The following is a 12,539-nucleotide window of genomic DNA, read 5'->3' as shown; positions in this document are numbered from 1 at the left end:
ACTAAGTCATCCAGCAAATGTTCATCGGATAATTGTTTTTCCATTGAGAGGACCTGTGAAACAACGCCGTTGCGTCCTGCCCAACCACGGTTTCCTCAAGCAGCTAAGAGCTCTGGACATCACATTGCAAGACCAGAAACTGAGACAACAAATGACAGAAGATTAATAGTCGTAATTAGGATTCTATTTAAAAATAATTTAATTTAATGAGTACGGTGAAGTAAACAACTTTTTAATGAAATGTCTTAATGCATTTCAAGTACATTGTTAGTAGCAAGGCAATGGAAAAAAGAAACACTGTTCAAGAAAAAGTGGGGGATATCCAACACTTTTTTTTATTTAATTGAGCCACATGAACATGAAAAGCTGAACAAAACAAAACCCTAAACACTAAGCAACTTGCCCTGAATATGAATTAAAACTGATTGCAGTGAAAGACCACAACTGAAACCAAAAAAACATCAGGTACGTGTAAGGAAATATACAGAACTATTATCATTAACTTAATCGTTAACTAATTCTAATTCATTACTAAAACTAAAATGTGAACTTCTCATTGTAGTAAAGGAAAGGAGTACAGCATTTCAATCAAAAGGTACATACTAGAATAGAATTGTCATTGATGCATAAACTCAGTCTGCTCAAATAGAAGGTGAGAACTTCATGGATCATTGCTCATCTCCTAAATTCACTTGGAATTCTCAATAGAGACTCTTTGGCAAGTGACTGAGCAGGCAACAGGGTTCTCGCCAGTGTGGATTCTTGTATGCCTTTTTAAGGTTCCCTTAATTGAAAATCTTTGGCCACAAACTGAGCATAAAAAAGGTTTCTCACCAGTGTGGATTCTTGTGTGCGTATTTAAATGCTGCCTCCGAGAAAATTTATGACCACAAACTGAGCATGAAAAAGGTTTCGCACCAGAGTGGATTCTTGTACGTCTTTTTGAAGTTCCCTTGTTAGAGAATTTCTGGCCACAAATTGAGGATGAAAAAGGTTTCTCACCAGTGTGGGTTCTTGTATGACCTTTTAAGGTTCCCCTCTCAGAGAATCTGAGGCCAAAAACTGAGCAGGCTACAGGGTTCTCGCCAGGGTGGATTCTTGTATGCCTTTTTAAGCTTCCCTTTAATGAAAATCTTTGGCCACAAACTAAACATAAAAAAGGTTTCTCACCAGTGTGGATTCTTGTGTGCGCATTTAAATGCTCCCTCCGAGAAAATTTTTGGCCACAAACCGAGCATGAAAAAGGTTTCTCACCAGAGTGGATTCTTGTATGCCTTTTTAAGGTTCCCTTTAATGAAAATCTTTGGCCACAAACTGAGCATGAAAAAGGTTTCTCACCAGTGTGGATTCTTGTGTGCGTATTTAAATGCTCCCTCCGAGAAAATTTTTGGCCACAAACTGAGCATGAAAAAGGTTTCTCACCAGAGTGGATTCTTGTATGTCTTTTTGAGGTTCCCTTGTCAGAGAATTTTTGGCCACAAATTGAGCATGAAAAAGGTTTCTCACCAGTGTGGGTTCTTGTATGACCTTTTAAGGTTCCCCTCTCAGAGAATCTGAGGCCACAAACTGAACAAGAAAAAGGTTTCTCACCAGTGTGGATTCTTGTATGTTTTGTTAGAGTTACCTTCATTGAAAACCTTTGGCCACAAACTGAGCATGAAAAAGGTTTCTCGCCAGTGTGGATTCTTGTATGACTTTTTAAGTTTCCCTTGTCAGAGAATTTTTGGCCACAAACTAAGCATGAAAAAGGTTTCTCACCAGTGTGGATTCTTGTGTGCCTTTTTAAGTTTCTCTTGTCAGAGAATTTTTGGTCACAAACTGAGCATGAAAAAGGTTTCTCGCCAGCGTGGATTTTCATGTGCCTTTTTAAATGTTTCCTCCAAGAGAATATTTGGCCACAATCTGAGCAGGAAAAGTTTTTCTTTCTTGTGTGCATTTTCATGTTGTTTTGAGAGTCATCATCATCATCACCATCATCATCATCATCATCAGCAGCAGCAACATGAGACGACACACCATCACTATCTTGACTTGAGCTGCAGCTTGGAGGCTCTGCCCCTTTGCTCACCTCATGTTGACCCTCATCTAAACTCTTCACAGGAACACCAGTCAATGGCATCTTGCAGGTATCCTCCTCCTCCTCCTTTTTAATGTCGCAGGAGTCTTCTCCCTTCTCTTTATTCCAAGGCTGTTCTGGCTCTTCCTCTTTTATGGTGCAAAGAAACTTCTGCTCCATTTTTTCATTGAAGTGATGGATGTCTTTGCCCACATCTTCCTCTTTAATGTGAGTGTGCTCTGGCTCCTGCTGCTTAGGACGAATAGCTTCATTGATGTCTGCAAAACAAGATAAACACATATTGAGAATGAAAGTTACAGTTGAAGAGAAAATGGCAAAATTAACACAAGGACTTCCTCAATCTGCCTGTCACATATGATATTGATAGAATTTTACTGAAAAGAAATACTGGAAGAGGATTCATAATAGAAAATAAACATGTTCTAACCTGCTCTGTGCAACATAACATAAGGCTGCAGCCAAAGATCTTCCAGTCGCCGACGACTACAGTCCTTTTCCTCCACGTACTTTGCTGTGGTCCTTGCATACATTTTCACACTGCAGCCACTGTCAGGTCTAAGTAGGAACATACATTAATTCACACACTGGCACAAAGAGGAGAAGACAACCAGTATTTGTTTTACTCGCTAGTAAAATGGTTGAATATCAATTTCAACTCGTGTTGTTTACAACGTGAACTTAAAGCGACCCAATACACTAAACGACATTTCATGTGGATCGGTCCTGTTTTTGCAAACGTGATTACGCGTTATCATTTGATAGAGTGCATGAAGGCATTGAGATTTAAAATCGGCGGCATGCCTGCTTGCCTGCAACCATCACTGCTAATCAGTATTACGCATGGTCCAGACAAGAACCAGCATGTAATGATGGCTCATTTGAGATCCAACATTCGTCGAGGACGCTGCTCAGAGTCGCCTTTCCAGCTCCTCGACATTAGACAGTTGTAAATCAACAATAATCCAGCTAAATATCATAAAGTTAGCACTGTGGTAGCTACCATGCTTAAAGCAGCGGGACGCACTTCTGTACTGTGACCAGGCAGTACTACAAATAAAGGTGCTACATGATAACTTAGGTCCATCGTCGTAACTTACCTCTTTCGTCGTTGCAGTTGTAATATGGCGAATGTTACTGATTCACCACGTAAGTTGCGTGTTTAACCGATCCAGTCGAATGGAAGACGATACCCTTTTGTTTGAGTGCTTGAAACTAGCGCGGTTTTGTTGTCGTCGCTTTACTTCCTGGTACGTAATGATGACGTAATTCGAGTGGGGTCTCGGGCGTCCTCTAGCGGAATACTGTGGGACGTTTTTATGTTGTTGTCTAGCAAACCAACCGTGTGCAAAAAAAAACATCTTGTGCACGCTTAAAAAAAAAAAATAATTCGAATAGATTTTAATAGCATACTAGCGTGCGTTTGTCGTGCGTGTTGTCGTGCACTCGTGTTAACTAGCCAGAAATCTTTCAGCCGCTTGATTGCTTGCCATTGAGGCTTCATTGTCAAAATTAGGTCTGGTATTTGATCTGTTTCATTATTTTGAGGTATCAAATAAAGTAATGACACGCTGTTTATGATAATTACCTTACTTGTGTCGTAAAATGTTGGGAATTACTCACATCTCATGGACTTCCATTTTTTAAAGTGTATCACATGAGGGTGGCGGGTCAGAGCTTGCTTTGCCAAAGGAAGTGTAAGGCGCTCCTTCCCTCCGTGAGCCTATGGGAGGTCCTTGGGCAAGACTAAGTACCCATTTAGCCCCCCTTGTCAGGGTCACGATGAAGCCACGAGAAGCAGGTGGTGGATGAAGTTTGAAGGCAGCCAGAGAGTATCTTTGTTACTGGTTTTAGACTTCGTCGTGCTGAGCAGAGGATACCCTTAGGTACAATGGTCAGGACAGCCGCCCAGTATGGGCACTGCTTGGACAGAAAGCAATTCCAACCTACTGTCTGTAAAATTGCAAAGAAAGCCATGGAAAGACATTCAATGCTTAAATCGAAGAACAGCGTGAATGGGGTTCTCAATAAGAACACTTCGCTCGGTAGGGGTTGCCATGATGGACAGGTGGCACCAGATCGTCATCAAGATACTGCCCAAAACCAACCAAAGAAACAACCAGTATATATAGGTACATGGAATGTGAGAAGTCTACACCAGAAAGGAAAGTTTGAAAATGTAAAGATGGAAATGAAAAGAATAGGGATTGACATCTTGGGACTTGCAGAGGTCAGATGGAAGGGAGCAGGAGAGTTTACTTCAGATGGCTACAAACTACTATACTCTGGAGGAGACCAACACCAGAGAGGTGTTGGAGTAATGCTCACACCCAATATGACAAAATCATTGAAAGGATACTGGCCAATATCAGACCGTATCATTGTGACCACTCTTAACAGCAAGCCTTTTGACATCAGCGTTATACAGGTATACGCACCAACAACTGACCATGATGACACAGAAGTTGAGTCATTCTACGAAGAGCTTGACAAAACATTGAAACAGCTGAAGACGTCCGATGTCAAGATTATAATGGGTGACTTCAATGCTAAAGTTGGAGCAAACTGAGTTGAAAACATCATTGGCCCACACGGACTCGGTCAAATGAATGATCGAGGGGAGCGATTGAGTGAATGGTGCTCAGAAAACAATTTCACAGTGACAAACACATGGTTCAAGAATCATCCAAGAAGGAAATGGATATGGATGAGCCCAGGAGACAGACAACGCAATCAGATCGACTACATCCTGATCCAGTGTCGCTTCCGTAATGCAATCCAATCAGCCAAATCCATGCCCGGCGCGGACTGCGGAAGTGACCATGTTCCTGTGGTAGCGAAAATGAAGGTGAAGCTCAAAGCTATCAAAAAGGCAAAAACATATCCAAGCTGCAACTTCAAATTATTGAAAACAGACAACAACCTCAGAACCAAATTTGCAGTTGAGGTAGAAAACAAATATAATGCTCTTGAAGCAATCACAGAAGAGGAGAGAAAATGGGAAAATCTGAAAGAAAGCATAAAAGAGGCTGCTAAAGAAAATATCCCATCCAAGCCAAAGAAAGAGCACAAAAAATGGATGACAAACGAGATCTTGGACCGCATGAACTCCAGACGCAAAGCGAAAAATGACCCTACAACATACAAATCCATTGACAAGGAAATAAAGAAAATGTGCAATGATGCTAACTTGGTTAAATGAACAGTGTAATGAAATAGAGAGAACATGCAGGACGGACAGCAAGTACATGCACAGCAAGATCAAGGACATTTCAGGCAAAAAGACAACATCCCAAAGCGGTTGCATAAAATCCAAAAATGGAAACATCCTGATGGAAAAAGCAGACATTCTCAACAGGTGGTCTGAGTATATTGAAGAATTGTTTGATGACGACAGAGAAGACCAACCAGAGAGTACCAAACCAATGGAAGGACCGCCAATCCTGGATACGGAAGTCGAAGAAGCAATTAAAACGATGAACAAAGGAAAGGCTGTAGGGCCCGATCAAATTCCCATAGAGGTGTATGAAGCCCTTGGAGAATGGGGAACACAGAAACTTACTTCACTGCTGAATGACATCTATGATACCGGGAACATTCCTGTTGACATGCTTCACTCCACATTTATCACACTCCCCAAAAAAACAGGAACAACTAATTGTGAAAGTCACAGAACGATAAGCCTCATGAGCCATACATTGAAACTCCTCCTGAAAATACTTCTGGTGAGGCTGAGAAATAAAATAAGACCAGAGATCTCAGAAGCACAATTTGGTTTTGTTGCTGATAAAGGAACAATAAATGCCATATTCACAATGACCATGATAATAGAAAGGTGTATAGAAATGCAAAATGATATCTACCTTTGCTTCATTGACTACTCTAAGGCCTTCGACAAAGTGAGGCATGTAGAACTTGGATATTGATGGCAAGGACCTTAGAATATTGAGCAACCTCTACTGGAAACAGACAGCCACAGTGAGAATAGATGGCGTGCATAGTGAAGAAACTCCAATCAGGCGGGGAGTGAGACAGGGATGTGTCCTATCCCCAGACCTCTTCAATTTATACAGTGAAATGATTCTAAGGAACATCGAAGACATGAGAGGAATATGTCTGGGCGGACACAATATCAACAATCTAAGATACGCTGACGATATTGTTCTAATGGCACAGTCAGAACAGACCCTCCAAGAGATACTGAATACTGTTGTGGAGGCAAGTGAAAGGAAAGGACTGGCTCTAAATATATCAAAAACGGAAAGCATGACAATCTCAAAAAAGCACCAACATGCAAACTACAAAGTGATGGCGCACAGGTAAAACAAGTCAACAAGTTCAAATATCTGGGCTGTTCCATTACATCAGACGGGAAATGCATATCAGAGGTACAAAAACACATTGCCATAGCGAAAGTCACATTTAAACAGCTGTCCCCAGTCATGACCAACAGAAACATCAAAACTACAACCAAATTCAGAATACTAAAGGCATATGTATGGTCGGTTCTCTTGTATGGATGCGAATACTGGACAATCGACAGCAGCATAAGGAAAAAACTAGAGGCAACAGAGATGTGGTTCCTCAGAAGAATTCTGAAGATATCATGGAAGGAAAAACGGACAAATCAGGAGGTCCTCGAAATGATGAATATGAAAAGATCATTCTTCAATACAGTACGAAAAAGACAGTTCTTTGGGCACACCTACAGAACAAAGGGAATAGAACATCTCAGCGCAACAGCAAAGATTGAGGGAAAGAGAAGCAGAGGACGCAAACGACAAATGTATGTGGACAGCCTCAATGAATGGGCAACTGATAAAGAGCTAACAAACAACCAGTTCATGAAAGCTTCGGATGACAGAAAAGAATGGAGGGCCATGGCCGTCAATGCCTGTTCCAGGCAAGACACTTGATGATGATGATGATCACATGACACGTGTCATCATTCGTCAACGTTTAATACCATTCGACACAATTCCATATGATTCGATATTTCACATGATTTCACATTGTTCAATGTCATTCTGTACAATTTACTCTCATTTTATTTCATGATTACAAGGCATTCCACATGCTTTCATATTTTGTCATTCAGCTTTTCTACATGAATTGCTTCATCTATTTTCTCTGCATAAAGAAAAGAATTTGCCTCACTTTTGGAGGATAGTTAAAATATTGTGCAGCTCAACTTTCTATTCCTCCTGTAGTTGTCTCATTTTGCTTCAGATATGGTGTCAGGCTCCTCCTTGATCGGTTAGCTTTTTCCATTGCAAAGAGCAGGGCTGAATCGCCACACAAGCGCAAGGGGGGGAAACATTTCTTTTGATCTCTGATTTGACAAATATGGGGGGCCAAAAACCTGAACATAAACATTAAAAGCTGAACAAAACTAAACCTTAAACATTAATGGAAACTAAGCACATTTCCCTGAATATGAATTAAAACTAATTACAGCTAAAATCCACAACTAAAAACAAAATAAACATAAACTATAATGAAAACTAAAAAACTATTATCATCCCAAGGCCAGTTGACTATACAGTAATCCCTCGTTTATCCCGGATAATTGGTTAAAAAAAAAAAAAAAACACCCACGAAAAGTGAAATCCCATAGTACGGTCACCAACAAGAAGTACTGGGCAGACTAACAAGTTAGCGGAAAGATACTAACTCGCGATCGTGCTAACGCACGAAAAAAGACTTCTAAAGGAATGTAAACGAACATTTGGAGAATACTACATTGTCTTAAAGGTTAGACATGTTTCCTTAATTTCAGTTTTATTTGGACTTTTAACTGTTTTTTTAATTTGGAAAGAAATCTGCAATGTAGTGAAGCCACGATAAACGAAACGTGAAGTAGCGAATGATCACTGTATTATCATCTGTCAGGTCTAAACACCATTAGACATTAATCCACACGCTGGAAACAAAGAGGAGAAGACAACCAGTATTCCTTTTGCTCGTGAGGAGAATTACGTAGAAGGCCCAGTTACAGTCCTCCACCAATTCTGAGCTCCTCTTCCGCTATCTCCTCTTTTTATTTTGGGTTGCCCTGGTTACAAGAGGCGTTGCTACACTAAAGGGAGGGGAGATTGTGGCTGTAGCAACGCTGATTAACTAGCTAACAATGTTGTGTGGTGCGAGGCCGCATGGCCTTGGCCGATTCGTGACCCCAGGAATGCAGAATCTGTTCTTAGGTGGTTGGCAGCCTCGTTCTCGGCTGCGATCTCCAAACCTGGATGCCGTGTCCCTGTAAAACAATGCTCTAGACTTTCTTGCTACGTTTCACACAATAATAATGATGAGTAAATAATCAGATACCTCTCGTGCATCCACTCCAACAAACGTTAAGTAGATGTGAGATAACTTGCATGAAGTCTACTTAACCAAACTTTGAGTAAATATGGGATAACTAAAAAACTGTCCCGGTCAACAACAATTTATGAATAGAAGCTACAAAGTATAAAAGAGAGAGAATTTCTCTTGAACTAAACAAAGAACAAAGGTGTTCTGTTCATAACTAGTGAGGGCCTCTCACAGATAAGAAAAGGAAGGGAGTATAAGAACTCCTTAAAGCTAGACAGATATGTTGGCTTGAGCGAAGATATGAGACCTCCGGTTCAGGCCAACCAGCGCTTCTGCAAAAACAATTATTCTAACATCATCGATGCAAAAACTCATGAAGTCTGCTCAAATAGAAGGTGAAAACGTCCCGGGTCATTGCTCATCTCCCCAACACACTCGGAATTCTTAATAGAGACTCTTTGGCAAGTATATGAGCAGGCAACAGGGTTCTCGCCAGCGTGGATTCTTGTACGACTTTTTAAGGTTCCCTGTAATGAAAATCTTTGGCCACAAACTGAGCATGAAAAAGGTTTCTCGACAGTGTGGATTCTTGTGTGGCTTTTTAAATGGTCCTTCCGAGTGAATTTTCGGCCACAAACTGAGCATGAAAAGGGTTTTTGTTGGGTCTAAATACGATTAGACATTAAATCACTCGCTGGAATGAAGAGGAGAAGACAACCAGAACAGGTTTACTCGCGAGGAGAACGATAGAGAAAGCAATCTCAGTTACAACCTCCATCACTTCTGAGTCCTTACTCCACGTGCCCCTCTTTTTAATGTTATGGTTGCCCTGGTTACAGAGGCGTTGCTACACTAAGGGAGGGGGGATTGTGTCTGTAGCAACGCTGATTAGCAAAAGAATGCAGTGTGGTGTGAATTAGCACTTCGTTGTTGGCTCTTGACCCTCCGCAGAGGCCGTCCCCAGCTGTCCTCCCTCAGTTGGCTGACTCTTCCTCGACCGGGGTCAAATACCCTGGAGCACGTTGATTGCGGCTTTGCTGTGGAACAAATGCAACTAGACCTTTGCTAACTTTATCTACTTGGTAATTAACACATAATAATAATAAGTAACTTGTCCTAAACATTTCAACACACATTAAACAAATGTGAGGTAACCGGTATGCAGTTCCTTAAACAAACATTGAGTAAATATGGGATAACTTTTATGCACCTACTTCTAACTGTATGTAACCCTTAACAAAGAAGAATAGGTCTGATAAACTACAATCTATGAACCAAACCTACATCTAAATGAAAAGGAATGAAGTTCCTGTGAATCAAACACAGAACATGTCACCTATGCAAATAAGCCCTGCTCATTGTTAGTGAAGGCCTCTTACGGGAACCAAAACACACAGACAACATAAGGACAGGAAGGATACAAATGGCTGACAGGAATCAAAAGACATCCCTATCACTAAAAAGGAAGAACCTAGATAAAAGGAAAGATAAACTCGTAAAGGCGAGGCCTCCAGGTCTGGCAGGCCAAAGCTTCACTTAAAATTATTCCAACAGTTTCTCACCAGTGTGGATTATTGTGTGATTTTTTAATTTTTTCCTGAAAGAGAATTTTTTGCCACAAACTGAGCATGAAAACGGTTTCTCGCCAGTGTGGATTCTTGTGTGCATTGTTAAATTTCCCTTAAGAGAGAATTTTTGGCCACAAACTGAGCATGAAAACGGTTTCTCGCCAGTGTGGATTCTTGTGTGCATTGTTAAACTTCCCTTCTGAGAGAATTTTTGGCCACAAACTGAGCATGAAAACGGTTTCTCACCAGTGTGGGTTCTTGTATGATCTTTTAAGGTTCCCTTCTCAGAGAATCTTTGGCCACAAACTGAGCATGAAAAAGGTTTCTCACCAGTGTGGATTTTTGTGTGGTTTTTTAAATGTGCCCTCTGAGAGAATTTTTGGCCACAATCTGAGCATGAAAAAGGTTTCTCGCCAGTGTGGATTCTTGTGTGCATTTTTAAGTTTCCCTTCATCGAGAATTTTTGGCCACAAACTGAGCATGAAAAAGGTTTCTCGCCAGTGTGGATTCTTGTGTGGTTTTTTAAATTTGCCCTCTGAGAGAATTTTTGGCCACAATCTGAGCATGAAAAAGGTTTCTCGCCAGAGTGGATTCTTGTATGACTTTTTAAGTTTCCCTTGTCAGAGAATCTTTGGCCACAAACTGAGCATGAAAAAGGTTTCTCGCCAGTGTGGATTCTTGTGTGCCCTTTTAAGTTTCCCTTCATCGAGAATTTTTGGCCACAAACTGAGCATGAAAAAGGTTTCTCGCCAGTGTGGATTCTTGTGTGCCTTTTTAAATGTTTCCTCCAAGAGAATTTTTGGCCACAATCTGAGCAGGAAAAGTTTTTCTTTCTTGTGTGCATTCTCATGTTATTTTGAGACTCATCATCATCAGCAGCAGCAGCAGGAACATGTGACGACACATCATCACTATCTGATGGTGGAGCTGCTTGTGATCCTCCACAGTGGTCTCCATCACCTTGACTTGAGCTGCAGCTTGGAGGCCCTGCCCCTTTGCTCACCTCATGTTGACCCTCATCTAAACTCTTCACTGGAACACCAGTCCATGGCATCTTGCAGGTATCCTCCTCCTCCTCCTTTATAATCTCGCATAAGTCTTCTCCCTCCTCTTTATTCCAAGGCCGCTCCGGTTCTTCCTCTTCTTTTATGGTGCAAAGAAATTTCTGCTCCATTTTTTCATTGAAGTGATGGACCTCTTTGCCCACATTTTCCTCTTTAATGTGAGTGTGATCTGGCTCCTGCTGCTTAGGACGAATAGCTTCATTGATGTCTGCAAAACAAGACAAACACATATTGAGAATGAAAGTTACAATTGAAGAGAAACTGGCAAAACTTACACAAGGACTTCCTCAATCTGCCTGTCACGCATGATTTTGATAGAATTTTACTGAAAAGAAACACTGGAAGAGGATTCATATTAGAAAATAGACGTGTTCTCACCTACTCTGCGCAACACAACATAAGGCTGCAGCCAAAGATCTTCCAGTCGTCGACGACTACAGTCCTTTTCCTCCACGTACTTTGCTGTGGTCCTTGCAGACATTTTCACACTGCAGCCACTGTCAGGTCTAAGTAGGAACAGACATTAATTCACACACTGAAACAAAGAGAAGACAACCAGTATTTGTTTTACTCGCCAGTGTTTTTGCAAACGTGATTACGCGTTACCATTTGATAGAGTGCATGAAGGCATTGAGATTTAAAAATCGGCGGCATGCCTGCCTGCCACCATCACTACTAATCAGTATTACGCATGATCCAGACAAGAACCAGCATGTAATGATGGCTCATTTGAGATCCAACATTCGTCGAGGACGCTGCTCAGAGTAGCCTTTCCAGCTCCTCGACTATAGACAGTTGTAAATCAACAATAATGCCAATAATCCAGCTAAATATCATAAAGTTAGCACTGTGGTAGCTACCATGCTAAAAGCAGCGGGCCGTACTGTGTACTGTGACCAGGCCGTACTACAAATGAAGGTGCTAACCTGATAACTTAGGTCAATCGCCGTAATGTTACTGATTGACCACGTAAGTTGCGTGTTTATCCGGTCCAGCCGAATGTAAGGCGGTACGCTTCTGTTTGAGTGCTTGGACCTAGCGCGGTTTTGTTGTTGTCGCTTTACTTCCTGGTATGAAATGATGACGTAATTTGAGTGAGTTCTCGGGCGCCCTCTAGCGGAATACCGTGGGACGTTTTTATGTTGTTGTCCAGCAAACAAACTAACATTGCGTGCAAAATAACATCTTGTGCACGTTTTCAAAAAAATAAAATAAAAAAAATAGCATACTAGCGTGTGTTTGTCGTGCGTGTTGTCTAACACTCGTGTTAACTAGTGTTAGGTTACGGATTGTAGTTATTGATCTGACTCCAAATTGCGATCAACACTTAACACATAAATTGCTATGTCCTAATCCACACACTGGCGCACCTAACAATTTTGCGAGTTCGTTCTGTCAAAGAGAAGACCAGTAGATCAATCAAATTTACCAATTGTTTATTCCTGACAAAGCGCACTAATACAGGCCTGGGTCCCGGGTCCCTCACACTAAAACTCGTGCGTTTTTGTGACCACCAAAAGACGA

General features: G+C 41.3%; 1 protein-coding gene and 1 pseudogene across 4 annotated transcripts; both read right to left on the bottom strand.

Moving 5' to 3' along the window:
• Window positions 1-867: 867 nt before the first annotated feature.
• LOC125981844 (gastrula zinc finger protein XlCGF57.1-like) lies at window positions 868-3,350 on the bottom strand (annotated as a pseudogene).
• A 5,755-nt stretch (window positions 3,351-9,105) lies between these two features.
• LOC125982608 (zinc finger protein OZF) lies at window positions 9,106-12,199 on the bottom strand. Of its 4 annotated transcripts, XM_068653272.1 has the most exons (4): window positions 11,942-12,117; window positions 11,394-11,521; window positions 10,955-11,223; window positions 9,106-9,420 (listed from the first exon to the last, which is right to left on the bottom strand). In XM_068653272.1, exons 2-4 carry the CDS (start codon window positions 11,494-11,496, stop codon window positions 9,358-9,360), a joined length of 435 nt encoding a protein of 144 aa, XP_068509373.1. In that variant the 5' UTR covers window positions 11,497-11,521; window positions 11,942-12,117; the 3' UTR covers window positions 9,106-9,357. The 4 variants fall into 4 exon arrangements, with proteins under 4 accessions (XP_068509373.1, XP_068509370.1, XP_068509372.1 ...); XM_068653269.1 differs by having other exon boundaries at window positions 9,106-11,223; window positions 11,942-12,199; XM_068653271.1 differs by lacking the exon at window positions 11,942-12,117 and having other exon boundaries at window positions 9,106-11,223; window positions 11,398-11,521.
• Between the last annotated feature and the right edge of the window lie 340 nt (window positions 12,200-12,539).

The sequence above is a fragment of the Syngnathus scovelli genome, chromosome 15 (assembly GCF_024217435.2).
Source record: "Syngnathus scovelli strain Florida chromosome 15, RoL_Ssco_1.2, whole genome shotgun sequence".
NCBI classification, from domain to species: Eukaryota; Metazoa; Chordata; class Actinopteri; order Syngnathiformes; family Syngnathidae; genus Syngnathus; species Syngnathus scovelli.
Note: the sequence above shows the minus strand (reverse complement) of the source record. Positions and strands in the feature narration are given on the sequence as shown.

Excerpts from the sequence above, each read along its gene's own strand:
- LOC125982608 (XM_068653269.1), bottom strand. The coding sequence starts at position 11,496 with ATGTCTGCAAGGACCACAGCAAAGTACGTGGAGGAAAAGGACTGTAGT. Across the intron at positions 11,224-11,393 it reads TGTTGTGTTGCGCAGAGTAG|ACATCAATGAAGCTATTCGT; the intron begins GTGAGAACACGT and ends CTTGTTTTGCAG.